Source organism: Saccopteryx leptura, chromosome 2 (assembly GCF_036850995.1).
Source record: "Saccopteryx leptura isolate mSacLep1 chromosome 2, mSacLep1_pri_phased_curated, whole genome shotgun sequence".
Lineage (NCBI taxonomy): Eukaryota > Metazoa > Chordata > Mammalia > Chiroptera > Emballonuridae > Saccopteryx > Saccopteryx leptura.
In genome coordinates, this window is record NC_089504.1 from 255,534,194 (window position 1) to 255,548,946 (window position 14,753).

The following is a 14,753-nucleotide window of genomic DNA, read 5'->3' on the forward strand; positions in this document are numbered from 1 at the left end:
TCTGGCCCTTAATGATAAGAATGTTGGTTTTTGTCTGGTTGAGTGAGGGCACCTTGCACATGGGAATTTTATCTCTTGCTTTTAAGAAAAGAAGGAAGATCAGAGTGTTTTCTTGTATTTGCTGTTTTTTGAGTGTCTCTAACTGAAAATAATCAATATACCAGGACAATGTATTTTGAGGTAGCGTGTTTTGAACTTCTTTAATCTACGTTGATCATTTAATTGGCTGTGTACAAGGCAGCTAAGTATTTTGACTAATTGGTTGTGGTATAATCTGAGTCTGGGGGTATGCGGAACTGGGCGTGTTGTTTATCCCTTGAGTGTAGAAGGTAAACATCTACAAAATGAAGTTAATGGTGCTTCCCTCTTAGCAAGGCTGTCGTGAGGGTTCTGTGAAGTAATATGACCAGCACATGCATTCACACGCACGGAGACCAGACCAGCCTTTCCCCCAAGTTCATGTGACCCTTCCACAGTGCAGACTCGCTTCTGGTAGGTGACTGTCTGTCAGAGACCGTCTTTCCTGGCTTTCCTTGGATGGCCATGTCGCTGGGCCTTTGGAAAGGACCATCTCCCTGCCTCTGAGTTGCTTTGGCACCTTTGTCAGAAATCAGTTGGGAATGTTTGTGTGGCTCTCCGTCTGAGTTTCCTGTTCTATCCCATTGGCCTATATGCCTGTCACTCAGCCAGTACCGCATCCTTGATTATTATAGCTAAGTCAGGAAGTCAGGTAGACTGAGTCCTCCCACTGTTTCTGTATTTTTTTTTAAATTTGTTGTTTTGAAATTGGCTTTGAATTGTTTTAGATGTTCTAGTTACTTTTCCATATAATTTTAAAGTAATCTTGTCTGTACAAAATACTGTGCTGGGATTTTGATAGGAATTGTGCTAATCTCTTTGTCAACTGAGGAGAACAGACATTGTAACTGCCTGTGTTGAGTTTTCCGAATCGTGGACATGAGATGCTTCTCCATTTATTTTGGTCTTCTATCCAGCATTCTGTAGTTTTCATGCACAAGTCCTGTGCATGTTTTGTTAGATTTACACCCAGTAATTTATTTTTCTTTTTGAGTGATCATAAGTGCTATTGGGGTTTTAATTTCAGTGCTTGCATATTGATGGACTGGGGTTCCCCTTGCTAAGAGGGAACCCACAGCCTTGGTGCGTTGGGACAATGCTCTAACTGACTGAACTCCAAGGGCAGGGTCTCAGATATTTCTAGGAGTTCCCAGTGGGAGACAGAGCTGGGCCTTGCTTTGTCAGGTGCCTTGTGAGGACCCTGGTTCTCTGCTCTTCCCTTTCTCCGACGTCCCCTTGCACCTGTCACCGTGTGGCAGGCTGCGCCAGCTGCGGCTGCAGTGGCTCTCCTTCTTCTGGGCTGTGTCGTGCCTATAGCCGGGGGCCACTGTGACCTGGGTCTCTGCTGCGCTTCAGTCACTGCAGCTACTGCCTTAGGTATCACCTGCACAGTAGCAGCAGCCTCCCTGAGATACCTGGGAAGCACAATGTTCTCCTGTGAAAAGGGAGATAAAAATATTTGCATTTTAGCAATGCTCCTAAAATTAAATTCATGCTAATTGTGTAAGTGAAGCTGCACCCTCAGCAGAATTCCTCCCACCTCATTGCTGACCATGATTGGCCCACTAACTGCTTGACTCCTGCCACCAGTATCGAGGAGGGCTGTTGTGGCCCACTGGCTGTCCTGGGAATTTTACGTTTACAGATGCATTTGCTCCTCATCACAACCCTGTGAGGTGGGTGCCACCCCCTTTTACAGATGAGGAGACATGCTGAGACCATCCTGAGGTTAAGCTGACACAGGACTCTTCTAGCTGGATTATTTATTTGTCAGGACCTAGGTCTGGGACCTGGAGCAAATTGATCCACTTAGCCCCTGGCCAGGTGTATCAAGGGCAGTAACTATTAATAATGTCCCATCTCCGTGCCACACCAGGGGAGGTGTTGCCCCTCCTTGCAGCTTTGAGTAGAGAAGCACAGTTTGTATCAACTCCGGGGTGTGATGAGCGTGTAGTCTGTGTTCCACCCGGCGGGCCACCCGCGAGCACCTCTTGCTGGGCTGAGGATAGGGGAGTGCCAAGGCAAGGCTGGTTTGTGACTGCCCCAGAGACCAGCCCGGGGGGAGGACACTGTGGATTCTCAACACTGTATACCTGCACTGCTACTGATGGGTTTATTTAAAACTGAAACAAACGCCACCTTTGTTTCCACTTTAGATTCAAGCCCATTTTCACAGTAGCTCTTGGGAGAAGCTTGTCTCAGTCCCCACGACTCATAATGTTGCTGTTTCCACTCCCAAATAAGTCTGGGACATGGTGTTAATGTGTACCCCTTACACCTGCTTTGTTGACCTGGGCCCTTATCTGGCCCGAGTGTCATCCTGGATCCTGTAAACCTGATGCCAGTTTATTTTCTTCCCGGTGGTGCAAACCATGTTATGTTCCATCATGTAAATTCTGTGAAAACCTTTGCTGACTTGTTTATCTTCTTGATACAAGTTGGTATTCAAGTGCTTGTTTTGTTCGGTTTACCTTGTAGTTTTGTTCCCCTTATTGGTGAAAGCCTGTTTGTATTTAAATTGTTTAAGTCTCCTATTTTTAAAAGTACTATTTGAGCTTCTGTGTACCTGAATATTGGGCGGGGCAAAAGTAGGTTCATAGTTGTAAGTATGCGAAACATCGAGTTTATTCTTGTATTATTGGTTATTAATTTATCATATTTGTTAATTACTATATTAGTCCCATACAAACAACTGTAAACCTGCTTTTGCCGCACCCTGGATGTCGTTGACAGCTTTTTCTCTGATGGTCTCCTCCATGATCATTTTATGAACTTTATGGGCAGAGGGACAATCTTCTAACCCCATTTTTGAACATGTGGCTGTGCAGGGCCATTTTCCCAGCATACTTGTTGCTGTCTAGCATGATCTTTTATCACAGTCAGCACATTAGAATGTCGCAGCTTTTGAAATACACCGTTTCTTCTTTTTCCACCGGTCCTGCTGCAGCCTTGCAATCTTGTGGCTTGGTGAGTAAGTACAGAGTGTAACTGATGGAACCTTAACCTGAATTCCCCAGTCCTGTCTCGTTTAACTGCACTGCTGGCAGACGGGCATGGGCGAGCTAGGCAGAGGCCTGGTCCGTCTCCCTGTTCTCTCTGGCTTTCCTGTTTGCTTCTCTGGCGGTCAGCCTCATGCCTCGAAGGACACTTTTCCCAGCACCTTGAGAGAGGGTGACGGTTACCAGCAGTATATGGTTTATGTACCTATGAACCCAGTGGAAAGAGTGCTTCTTACCCTGGTTCTGGCTAAAAAATGGTCCCAGGGAAGGACTCGGGTTGGCTTGTGCCAGTTACAGGCCTGTTTCAAAGTGACTTACTCTGGCCTCGGAAGCAGAGGGCCAAGGCTGACCCTGTTTAGCTGGATGTCCACCTCTTGATGAGGCCGTGATTATAGGGACCTATACATATAGGAAGATAGCAGCTCCTTTTCTAACCAAATGACTAGTGGGATCAATTTCCCTAAAAGAGGATGGGGGGCAGGTTACTAATCCCAGGAGAACCAGTGTTTTCAGAAAGATTTGTTAAAGATTGAATACAGTGTGGCCATCTATGAAGAGGCGTCTGAGCAGTCCCAGGGAAGGGGATAAGGACACGAACTGAGGCACAGAAGGTGGAGATGCAGAGGCGACTTGACATTCAGAACACTGGAGAGGTAGCCTTCATGGAGTTATAAACAAGCCGTGGAGACGAACTGGCTAAGCAGACACCAGCCCTGTGAAGCAAGCCCCTGCTTTGCACAGTCCATGCAGTGTTTCATTCTGGTGTCTTGCTACTTCATTTACATAGCTATTGTCACTTGTTCAGTCACTCGAACATTTTCTCTCTGGACCAAAGTAAAGGACATATGGTTATTGACAAGTTGTCTTTTCAAGTTGTTAAACATGGAACAGGTTTCTTAAATGCCTGTTCTGCCTCTCTGGCCTCCACACATAACCAACTGAATATATGTATATGAATATTTATATAAATAAACAAAAAGCAGTATCCTTGACTCATGTCTGACTATTCTTGGAAGAATGGCAATGTTATTTGGCTTAATTGCATTTTTTATTGGTTTATTTGTGAATAGAATTATTCTGTCAAATGGTACATTCCACAGAGCTAGTTTAATGTGATTATAGATTTATAATAGATATAGATTGTGGGTTTCTCCTCATATTGGCTAATGCATAGGACTTAATACTGCTTTCATATTTAGATCAAGATTCTTATATAATCATGTAAACCATTTTCTTTATTAAAACAAATAAGATCCCTTTGGGTATGTGTAAGATCAAATCTATTTTCATAATAGTACTACGTTTATTTGCCTTTTTAAAAATTAAATTTATGGGGAGCAGACATTGGTTAATGAAATTACATAGGTTTCAAGTGTGTAATTCTGTAATACATCATCTATTTCATATGTTTATCGCTCAGTGTCAAATCTCCTTCTGTCAGCATGTATTTGAGCCACTTTACCCTTTACTAAACCCTTCACCCCCCCCCATAACTGCCATACTATTGTCTGTGTCTACGAGTATTTGTTTGTCTTGTTTGTCCAACCTGAGTATGCTCATATGAGAATATTATGCTGTGCAAAATAGAAAACTCAAGAACCATGTGGTTTATTTGCCTTTTTGAATGTGCTGACATTTGCATCGATGCTTCAAGAGCAGTGGTGGGTAAAACCGCTGGGGCCTTCGCACAAATCAAGACAGTGGCATCAACCCTGTAGTGTATTTTTAACTATTCTGCATTAAAAGCCTCTTTTACTTAACAGTGTCCTTGACAAAGCAGTAGAAGTTAACTGATTTTTCACCCTCAAGTACGGTGTTGGCCCGTATTCTGTGTGAAGCTAAAGGCAGTATACACAGGCAGTTTTGCTCTGTACTCAGATATAACGCTGCCTTTGCCAAAAGCATGCGTGCAGTTGGTTGAGTTGTAAACTCTACCTGGTGCCTTTTTAGGGAGTCTCATTTTTACCTGAAAGAATGACTGACAGATAAACTAGGGTTATTCAGACGGGTGTTGCTGGCAAGCATTTTTTTCAAAATTGAGTAATCCTGTCATTTCTCCCACAGGAGTTGTTTCCCAAGGTAGAGATCCAAGTGAAGGTTAGAGATCCCAGGAAAGATCACGTTCCAAATGGAAACTAGGATCAGAATCTTGGAAAACTGGACTCACCACCTTGAGCCCCACAGCTTTGTAGTCAGTCCTTAATGACTGAGCTGATGAAATCGGTGGTGATATTAACAGATGTGACTTTCTCCTTAATTTCTTCTCATTACTTGTTTGTTTTTTCGTAAAGGTGCTACTTCTGCCAATCACTTAGATTCAAAACCTTGTCTTCTCATTTGGCAATGTCTTCTCTTCCCCCTTCCAGCCCTCTCTGCCCCTGTCCTGCGTCCAGGCCGCAGGCTCGAGATTCCAGAAGCCCCTGTCATCCTCTCCGTCCCTCACTCCCTTCCTCAGACCAGCTCGCCCTTCTTCCTAAAGCACCACTTCTAGCCTGTGTCTTCCTGCTAAACCTTCCCAGCAAACCTCTGTGCCCTGTGTCTGCGTTTCCTTCTGGAGGAAAGCGCTTTTCCAGGGTCACATGGATTATTTTAATTATAATGCAGCTGCCTTCTGGCCAAATAGAAAACTAAATATAAACTTTTTCACATCCAACTGGTGAAAACAATGTTACAAATTCACTGCAAACAAAGCTATCATGGATAAAATGTATAACAGGCCGAAAGGTGTTTGTTTGCCAAAACTAAGTCATCAAGGTCAACGTGAACAAAGTACAGACCAATGGGAGTTTGCTGTGAGCCTGTGAAGAACCTTGGTTTCTATAGGGTATCATTTGGCCTTCAGTTGGTACAAATGTATCGTTTGAGAACTAGATCTGTCATTTTTTCTAATCCCTTAGCCTGCTGCAGTGAAATGACGCTTGGCTGTAGTAACAGTAACACTGAATAAAAATGCACATTCAGGCTCTGGTGCTTATTGGTGAGCACCAGGTGATTCAGAATACGGGGTGTGGGTGTGGGGTTGTGTGGAAGAGAATTTCAGTTGACTTGGCGGGGGCGGGGGGGAGAAACTTAGAATGTTTTAAAAGAAGTGAACGGAATCTCAGAATCAGCCCCAGACTTGCAGTGTCCACAGAGCCTGTATCACAGGTCTCTGATGTGGGGGATAAAGATCAGATTCCTCGTGTTGCCCTTGGGTCTTTCATCCCTTTCGGTTACGTTTCTTTTCCTCTTCAGCTTTTTTTTATTTTTTATTCTTCATTTTTTACTTCCTGCTGTCGGGAGAACATGGTCACTTTTCTCAGACTCATGTGAAGCTTCTGCTCACCTCGCCAGTGATAATTGGATATTTTTCCTTCTTCGAACTCCTCCTTTGAACCTCTTATGTATGTAGGACTTTGGAATTTCATTTTTTTTGTAGCATTAGTTTTAATTGTTTGATTTTTCACGTTCTCTGCAGCCCTGGACTTCGGGGCCCTGAAGGCAAAGCAGTAGTTTTGTCATCTTCAGGCTCCTCATTGATATTCCTGAAGCCCTTACTGAGTGAATCAAATGACGAAACAGTGCTCAACGTCAGCCATTTAGTTTCCCTTGCAGAACTACGGGGTTTCTTCTGAAAGACTGCAAGTCATTTGCTGTAGAAAGCTTGTACTTCTAAGCAACTAAAATGCCCTAGAAATGCTGCATTTTTACCTGTTTGTTCTGTCTCCCCAGGGCTGCTGGGAAAAATCCTGATGGCCATTCGAGATGCGGGTTTTGAAATCTCAGCTATGCAGATGGTACGTAGTTCGCAGTGAGTCATTACCAACTGAGGGATGTTTTTTCCTACATAAGCTTTAAAATGTTTTACATCGAATTTTCTCTGTGCACTCAGCGCATTCAAATGCAAAAATACACAGTTATTGAACTTGTAGTTTTATAATCAAAAAATGTTCTTGAAATTATTTTACCCATCTGATCTTTTACTAAGAGAACTAATATTCAAATGACACAACTAATTTAAGCATATATGGTTGGCGTACACAATCCTTGAAACTTTGCTCACAAATATGGGCTAAAACAGTGTATTTAGTTTTTACCAGCAAAAAATGGAATTAAACTAAGTGGTTATAGTGAATTTCCTGCTGTCTGGGTGTGTGACTAAGAGGGGAGTGAGGAAGAGAATCATTTCAGATAATTCCCTGCCCGGGGCCCTCTGCGGGTTTTGGGGTGTCCCCACCAGCAGCCTCTCTGAAACCGGCACACGCAGCCCTTCCTGGGCAGGTTGCCCGGCACCTTCTAGGAAACCGCCCACTGAAGAAGCAGCACCCGCTCTGGGCGCTTGCGCCTCTGTGCTCCCTCACCAGTGCGTTCCACAGGAAGTGGGGACAGGTTTTCATAGGAATCAGCCCAGTAATGTGGATTTTACAGTGCACGATGGCCAGCAAGTTTATGCTGTTTGAAAGAATGATTTTGGAGTTAAATTTTTTTTTTTACTGATATAATTTGTGTTCCTGATGGGGGAGGAATGGATTCACCGGTTTGCAGAGGCTTCAGGCAAAAGATGGAGATGGGTGAGGAAGTTGATAGTTGAGGAATCTTACATAGGACTGTAAAGAAATTGTGAGCCAAAGCCTTCTCAAAGTAGCAGCTTGGCAGTGTATTCACAAGTTTGTGGGACCTAAGCCTGCTTAAAAAAAAAAATCATTGTAGAAATTTTAGCTTTAAACATTCAATAAGTCTAACTAAATCAACTTATAGCCAGTTCAGTGATTGGCCATAGTAGGTGCTCAGTGAAAATGAAAAAGGATGAGTTGAACCCGTAGGGGAGGTATGATGATTCAGTGACCATCACAGTCAGAAAGATCTATTTCTGAATCATGGGTCAGCGCTTTCTAAGTATATGACCTTGGCCAAATTTCAAGTATTCTTATCAGTTTTATCAGCTAAGCAATGAAAACATTATCAGTTGCTTCAGTGGATTAAATGAAATAACCCTATCTAATGAGAGAATTTCCATTGTAAGAATTGTGGAATTTCCAGTGCAAATTACTATGTATTTAATAAATTATGTCTTCTGTTACTACTTTGTTATATTAATAATGCAGGTGGTGTGAACCTACGATATAAAAACTTGAACAAAATCCCCCTCCTGTATATGTTGCTAGTGAAAATAAATACCCCTCGTTTGAATTATTGTCGGAGTAGGCAGAACTTTCTGTATAATTATTAGTCCTAGCAACAGTAGGCAAAGTGGTTTGAGTGGGGTGGGAAATGACACTGGAAATTCTGAGGCTATTTTGAAAACATTTAAGGTTTTCGTTTTTGAGAAACTAGAAGTTAATGAGCTGTTATTTCTCAGTTTGAATCCAGCTTGGACAAGGATGAGTCTTCGTAGTCTTATATTGTAGACATACTCTTCTCTTTTTGAAGAGTATTGGGCATTCCAGATGACTTGTGTAAGTTCTTTACCATGAGCCAGACTAACCAGGGACTTTTCTGAATGCTTGGGAGAAAAAGAGTGTATGTTCAAGTCCTCTCTACAAAATCTGAAGTATTTTTTTTTATTTTAGCAATATTTCTTTCTTGTGCCACTAGTTTATCAATAGACATTACATTGTACATGTCTTTTTTATTGTATTGACAATGACATTTTATTCAGAGAAGTGCAATGTAGTGGTTAAAAACATGATCAGTGAGATTAGACTGAGGTGGAACACAAGTTTGTCAAGGTTACATAACCCTTCAGAGTCTTAGCTTCATCTGTAAATTGGGGCTATTAACCTACTTATGCCACAGGGCTGCTGTGACCATTACGAGATACGGCATGCACAGGACCAAGAACAATGCTTGATATATTAAGCACTCAGTAATTGTAATACATTTTTAATATTGATGAGCTAATCTTTGATAAGAGTTTCTTCTTTAGAGAGTATTTGATTTCTGCAAGGTTTATGTTTTAAAGCAAAGAAAATATATCCAAGAGATCATTAAATGTTGAGTGCTAAGTGTGGCTCATTTTCTTTGCTTCGTGGCTTATGTTTATTTTTGTTTATTTGTTTTTTAAATATAGTTCAACATGGATCGAGTTAATGTTGAAGAGTTTTATGAAGTTTATAAAGGAGTGGTGTCTGAGTATAATGTAAGTATCAAAGTACATGTAAAGCATTGGAACTGAACATAGTTTGTGTGTCTGACATCTTGGGGACTTCAGTATAATCTTCATTCATGAAGTATATTCCTTAAAGTATTCAGGATTCTGCCAGATGCCAACTGATGATCCCCAGTGACTGAGGCATTCTTACCCCTGGGAGCCGCTGGGTCAGTTTTAAAAATAAGATACTGTTTCATTTATGAAACAGATCTGTAGGAATGCAAGGAAAAAAAACTCACTGGGATATTGACACATTTTATCTGTGACGTTTATAGTATTCTCAGGATGGAAGGCTGTTCCAAATGCTTTATAAAGTTAACAGTAGGTAGCTTTTAATGTAATAATGTAACTCCATAGCGGTTCTAGCTGTCACCTGTTGTGACACATATGTGGATTGAGTGTTCTGGAAGTGTGACTGAGGCTTAAAAGGAAGTTGTTCAGAGACCAATGAAATAGGTCCTTGTAAACAAAGGACTATATTCAATGAAGTCAAAGCGTTCCTTAAAACTAACACACAGTAGATATTTACTCAGTGATTTCCTTCCCTCATCATCACATTATCTCAGACCCATGCGTGTGCTGCATGGCCCGTGAGGCAGGCTGTTGTCGAGCCCTGGCTTTTCTCTTTGCACGAGGTTCTCCATTCCTGACCACAGAACTAGGTTCTCGTCCCCTCCCTCCTCAAGACCCGTTCCTTTCAAACCCCCTTCTACAAGGAAGACAGCACCGGTTCCTGGACCGCTGGGGCCTTGGTCTCCTTCAGCCCAGCTGGTCAGGACAGGCGTGGTCAGGACGGGCAAGGAGGTGTTCTGTTGCCCCAGGCACACTGCTCCTGCCCTACCCTTCTTTAGAGGAGCCAGAGGGTCTTGCCTTTCTTTTTTGTTGCTTCTCCAGTGCCCACCACAGCGGCTTCGTCTTAGAGTTATACCTTCTCTTAAGTGGAGGAGATTTTAAAAATCTGTTATCGTTTATCCAGCCAGTGCCAAGTATTTTCTATTTCTTAAATCTTTCTTTTATACATTTTCCTTCTTTTATTTGTTCAGTTGGACTTTTAAAAAATATTTTTAAGAGCAACGACCTTTTTTTTTTTTTTTTTTGCATTTTTCTGAAGCTGGAAACAGGGAGAGACAGTCAGACAGACTCCCGCATGCGCCCGACCGGGATCCACCCGGCACGCCCACCAGGGGCGATGCTCTGCCCACCAGGGGGCGATGCTCTGCCCATCCTGGGCGTCGCCATGTTGCGACCAGAGCCACTCTAGCGCCTGAGGCAGAGGCCACAGAGCCATCCCCAGCGCCCGGGCCATCTTTGCTCCAATGGAGCCTTGGCTGCGGGAGGGGAAGAGAGAGACAGAGAGGAAGGCGCGGCGGAGGGGTGGAGAAGCAAATGGGCGCTTCTCCTGTGTGCCCTGGCCGGGAATCGAACCCGGGTCCTCCGCACGCTAGGCCGATGCTCTACCACTGAGCCAACCGGCCAGGGCCGACCTTCATTCCCATTTTGCTGTTCATGAAAGGGCCCACGGGGACAGCTCCACCAGTGGCCCCGCCCCTCAGCTACACTCTCGTGCACGAGGCGGGCAGCACTAAGTTTGGTAGCAGCAGGTGGAGGCACATAATGTATGTCTGTGTCTGAGGCGGGCCATGTTTACCTTTGGGAAACAACTTGAAAAAAACTCATCCCTGACTTTTAATGTCTTTTCTATTGTGCTTTTAAATAGCATGCATGCTATTTCTTTTCGTGTAATATGCATTTACTCTTAGGATTTTTTTACTTATTCCCGACTCAAGTTTGAGTTTAACGAAGAAGTAAATTGTTAAATGCTGCATACCTTTAGATATCTCTTAATTTTAGGAGTTTTGCTTTTTTTATTCTATAATGTAGGCCTCCATAAAATAATGTTAAGAGGCAATGTAGCTCAATAGGCAAAAACATGTGAGCTGATTTTTACCCTGACTTTTGGTACAACTTTTTACCCACCTTCTTATGAAATAAAGTGATAAGATATTTAAAGTCTTATTAGTGTCTCCATCCATTTTATTATTGTAAATTTAAATATATTTTGATGTAAGGTGTGAGATGATCCCTGTAACTATAGACTATAAAATACACAGTGTGGGACAGGGACATACCATCCACACTGTTGTACAGGTGTTGTTTAAACCTCAGCTGTAGTTCTAGGTTTTCCCACATTACTTCAAACCATTGACTTCATCTCTCTCAGAATTCACTGCAGCTAGCTTGCAGCTTCTTGAACTCAACCCTCTCCCTCCTTTTTTTCTTGTAGAGTCTGATGGGAGGGCCAAATCCTAATCCACTGGTGTGTGACTACAGACAAGTTATTTCCCTCTTCAAGCCTTAGTGTGCCCATCTGTAAAATGGAAATAATATTACTAGTCTATGAGATTGTTGTAATAATTAAGTGAAATACAGCAGTCTGCTGTTTTGAGAGGACTAGGTAGATTTAGCTGCTATTATTATTGCTGCTGTTGGTATTCTGACATCATTCTTTGTGGAAGATTCTGTGTTGAGATCACTCACAGTTACATTTGCTGTGGCAGCATTTGCAATCAGAAGGTGGTGACAATTCCTGCTTCCTGGGGTTGTCATGATCCACTTATTTACCACACATGTATATCCACTGTGTGTCAGGCAACACATGAGAGACCAGGGTTGCAGTGATGGACAGCCACGGAGGAAGCCCCCTGCCTGCACGCCTGGAGCCCGTGCTCCGGTGAGGGGGCATTGTAGTCCCATGGTCCCCTTGCAGCCACTGAAGCACGGTAGTCCTAGGGCTGTCGAGGTGACAAACAGCTTTTTGATTTAGAAATTTAATGGGGTGACGTTGGTCCGTAAGAACACATAGGTTTCAGGTGAACATCTCTTTAGCATGTGAACCATCTACTGTGTTGTGTACCCACCGCCCAAAGTCACATCATTTTCCGTCACTGTATATTTACTCAGTTACAGACCTGGACAGCGTGAGAATTCTGTCGAGTCTATTGTTTTAAGGAACATGTTGTGCATTTGTTGGAGTTCTTTTTTCAACATGTCTTTTATTTTCTTTGCATCTTGTGCGGTCCTTTCTGTGAATGGTATTGGTTACTAGCACCAAGAGAGGAGGGGAGACACGCGGGGGTGGCCACCGGCTCCTCTGGCTTAGGATTGCGTGCCATGTCTCCTCCACCCCGCCCAGAGCTTGGCTCGGGGCATGTGTATGCAGGCAGGACTTCCATAGCCTGAGCCAGAAAATAATTGTCCCCGGGGATCAGTTACACAAGACCTTTGTGAGACAGCAGAGGGACCTCGGGGGAGATACAGTTAGGGACCCTTCTGAGCAGGAGGATTCTGGGTTCCATATTAGTTATGATGTCCTCTCCCTGCTCTTTTAACTTCTGACGTTTCTATTTGATACATTGGTTGAGTTCAGATTAATATGTAAATATTGTTCTGCAGTAAATAACCTTTGTTTTACTTTGGCGCTGTGTATCATAAACCTCGCAAGGTCATTAAAGTGGCCCACATGGCCCTGCATAGTCTGGGGTGTCCTCTGTTGCTCCCCTGTGGTCTCAGTCAGCACCAGGTACCCCGGCCGCTCCTTCGCTGACCCTCGTACCTCTAACTGTACTGCCTCCGAGTCTGACTTGCCCGATGCCCCATGTGTCTGTGAGGGCTTTCTGCTCCGACCAGTGGAGCGTGGACCCTTCTCAGCTCTGTGCCCTGTCTGAATCATTCCACATACACTCTTGTTACTTCTTCTCAACCCTGGGTTGTATACCGCACACGTACGCAGACTTTCAGCTGACGATGCGTGGGCTTCTCCACAGACCCCGCAGCTCCCCGCCTCCGCTAGTACCCCATCCTGCGAGCGGAGCCGCGCCGCCTTTTCTGCTGTGCTCGGGGAGTGTCGGGGAGAGTCCGTTGTGTCTCTCCCTGTCCCACTGTGTGGAGAGTGCCTCCAGACAGTTCGTGGGGCGGTCGTGGGGCTCACCTCCCTCGGTTCCCTTCTCTCGGACTGCAGTCCTCTGCAGCCTGTCACCCAGTGTCTGAAGACGGTGTGTCATATAGGTTGTCAGATTTCTAGATGTTTAACGGGAGACACTGTACCTGGTCCCTGGTGTTTCCCATTTCTGGAAATCTCTGTGAATTTTTCAAGTATCCTAGGAAGGAACACTCTGGAATCTATGTCTTTAGAAATGTGCTTCACAGTGCTGTGTGCTCAAGGAGAGAGCCCTTTGGAAGGAAGTTGTACTAGACCGCTCCGGGTAATGAAAGGGTCCAGACGTGAAGCACTGCGTGCAGGTGGTGGCAGTGGTGGGAACAGATGTGAGGGAACGCAGACACTTGTGTAGGAAAAAATGGACAGAATTTAAAACTGCTCAGCATGTGGATGCAGGTGGGGAAGTCAAAGATACCACTAACATTTTGAAGTCAGTGGAATCGTGGTGCGATTGAAAGAGGAGGAGCAAAATATTATTACTTTTTAATATTTTATGTCACATATTACAGGAGATGGTGACAGAAATGTACTCTGGCCCTTGCGTAGCACTGGAGATTCAGCAGACCAACCCAGCAAAGACATTTCGAGAATTCTGTGGACCTGCCGATCCTGTGAGTTATTCTTTAAATATTAATCACGTGTGTTTAATCCATTAACTAAATATTTTAGCTGGTTTGATGGTTTTAGTTCTTTAAAAGAAATAATACAAATGGGAACATAATAGGACTATTTATTCAAAACAGCATTTTACATCACTTATTTTTTATATGCTACTCTTAAGAAAAAGTGAATTTTGATTAGCCTAGGAATAATACAGAACAGGCGAAAACATTTATGATGGCATTTTCTTCCAATGTGTCTTCTAGCTAAATTGTCTAGGTGAGCAACCTTATCAAGCTCTGTGATAGAAATTGTCTAGGGCAGTGCTCCCCAACCTTTTTTGGGCCATGGACCGGTTTAATGTCAAAATATTTTCACGGACTGGCCTTTAGGGTGGGACTGATAAATGTATCATGTGACCAAGACAGGCATCAAGAGTGAGTCTTAGACGGATGTAACAGAGGGAATCTGGTCATTTTTAAAAACTAAAACATCGTTCAGACTTAAATATAAATAAAACGGAAATAATGTTTAAGTTATTTATTCTTTCTCTGTGGACCAGTACCAAATGGCCCACGGACTGGTACTGGTCTGCGGCCCTGGGGTTGGGGACCACTGGTCTAGGGCATCAATTATCCTTTGACATAGGGAGGCTGTGATTAAGCTATTAGGGTGGAGACTGTTGATACGGTGGTCTTATACCAGATCTACAAATAAACGTGAGCCGTGGGACGGAGTGACCCTCGATAGTCTACCTGGAACTTTGCTTTGGGTTTTCTTCACCTGGACTTTGGGCAGTGAGGAGTCAGAGAGGGAGTGGGAGGCAGAAGTCACTTTAGAGGACACACGTGGGACAGGGTGGGCGGGATCACGGGGAGTATGACTGGCGTTAAACGCCACTGCAGTGTAAGTGTTCTCTCTCTTCTTCCCTGTCACTTGTACAAGTCTA

The 14,753-nt window shown here is 43.7% G+C and overlaps 1 protein-coding gene across 3 annotated transcripts in view; it reads left to right on the forward strand.

Annotated features, from left to right (window-relative positions):
- NME7 (NME/NM23 family member 7) overlaps nucleotides 1–14,753 on the forward strand; it is a 139,060-nt gene that overhangs the window by 54,738 nt on the left and 69,569 nt on the right. For all 3 annotated transcript variants that reach the window (XM_066371438.1, XM_066371441.1, XM_066371439.1), the window contains exons 8-10: nucleotides 6,789–6,853; nucleotides 9,127–9,195; nucleotides 13,714–13,815. In XM_066371438.1, the coding sequence (XP_066227535.1) occupies nucleotides 6,789–6,853; nucleotides 9,127–9,195; nucleotides 13,714–13,815 (236 nt within the window). The remainder of the gene's footprint in view (nucleotides 1–6,788; nucleotides 6,854–9,126; nucleotides 9,196–13,713; nucleotides 13,816–14,753) is intronic.